This window comes from Otolemur garnettii, unplaced genomic scaffold (genome assembly GCF_000181295.1).
Source record: "Otolemur garnettii isolate 467f Iridium unplaced genomic scaffold, OtoGar3 scaffold00010, whole genome shotgun sequence".
Lineage (NCBI taxonomy): Eukaryota > Metazoa > Chordata > Mammalia > Primates > Galagidae > Otolemur > Otolemur garnettii.
Window position 1 is genome coordinate 31,024,307 of NW_003852405.1, and position 970 is coordinate 31,025,276.

Below are 970 nucleotides of genomic sequence, written 5' to 3' on the forward strand. Positions count from 1 at the left end.
CAAAGGGTGAGATAAAAAGAATTGTACAGAAAGGTTAAAAAAATATTTTTTAAATCAGCCAACAACATTGAAGTGTATGACTTGGGTTGCAACTTAGTTTCTGTGTGACCTTGGCCTAGTCTCTTAACTTCTGTCATGTTTAAGATGGATGATACTTTTATTTTTACTTTTGCTTAAAATAACAGTTTGAATAACTCTTGGTTCTTTACCTGCTGTCAAAGTAGAGGTGAAAGACTTACGGTTTTTTAGAAGAAATCAGGTATTTGGGGGTTTAAGAATTATCTTAATTGCTATTGGTGTTTTATCCTTTTTTAAATTCCCTTTGACATAGCCCTTGCATTATGAAACAGGTGATGATTCCATGGGTAGGTGAGTTCAAAGGTACTGAGTGCAGATTGGAGCCTGATCAACCAGAACGGCAGAGCTCAATGGGAAGTAAAGTCAACAGAAGCAAGGTAGAGGACAGTGCTGTCAGGGTCACGGCCTGTCTCCTTACAAGCTGGCTAGGGTACTGTGGGAGTTCTGGGCAAGGCAAGTGTGGCCTCCGAGTGTTAAAGAGGAGTCTCTTCGTTCCTTTGTTGCTTTCTCCCAGCTTAGCCAAAGCCAAGATGTTGGGGATACATGTGCTACATACAAGATACAGACTCTATCAGAGGAGTTTTGCTTTTGCTATTGCCGTAGTTTTGGAGGATAATAGTGATGTTTGTTGGTAGAAAGATAGTTGTCCATGTCTGAAAGTAAGAAGGAGAAAATGAGTAGATATTGAACGTGGAAAAAGAGCTAAGCACCGTACCTGGGGTGTGTGTGACGATGAGTGAGAGCTGGGGCTGGGAGCTAAGCACCTTACCTGGGGGGACTGTGACAGTGAGAGCTGGGGCTGGGAGCTAAGCACCTTACCTGGGGGGGCTGTGACAGTGAGAGCTGGGGCTGGGAGCTAAGCACCTTACCTGGGGGGGCTGTGACAGTGAGA

The 970-nt window shown here is 44.0% G+C and overlaps 1 protein-coding gene across 1 annotated transcript in view; it reads left to right on the forward strand.

Annotated features, from left to right (window-relative positions):
- Positions 1–395: 395 nt before the first annotated feature.
- The window catches only part of CRYZ (crystallin zeta), a gene marked incomplete at its 3' end in the record, with an annotated part of 21,406 nt that continues 20,831 nt past the window's right edge, over positions 396–970 (forward strand). Inside the window, exon 1 of the mRNA XM_023509885.1 lies at positions 396–455. Within this exon, the coding sequence (XP_023365653.1) occupies positions 429–455 (27 nt within the window). The remainder of the gene's footprint in view (positions 456–970) is intronic.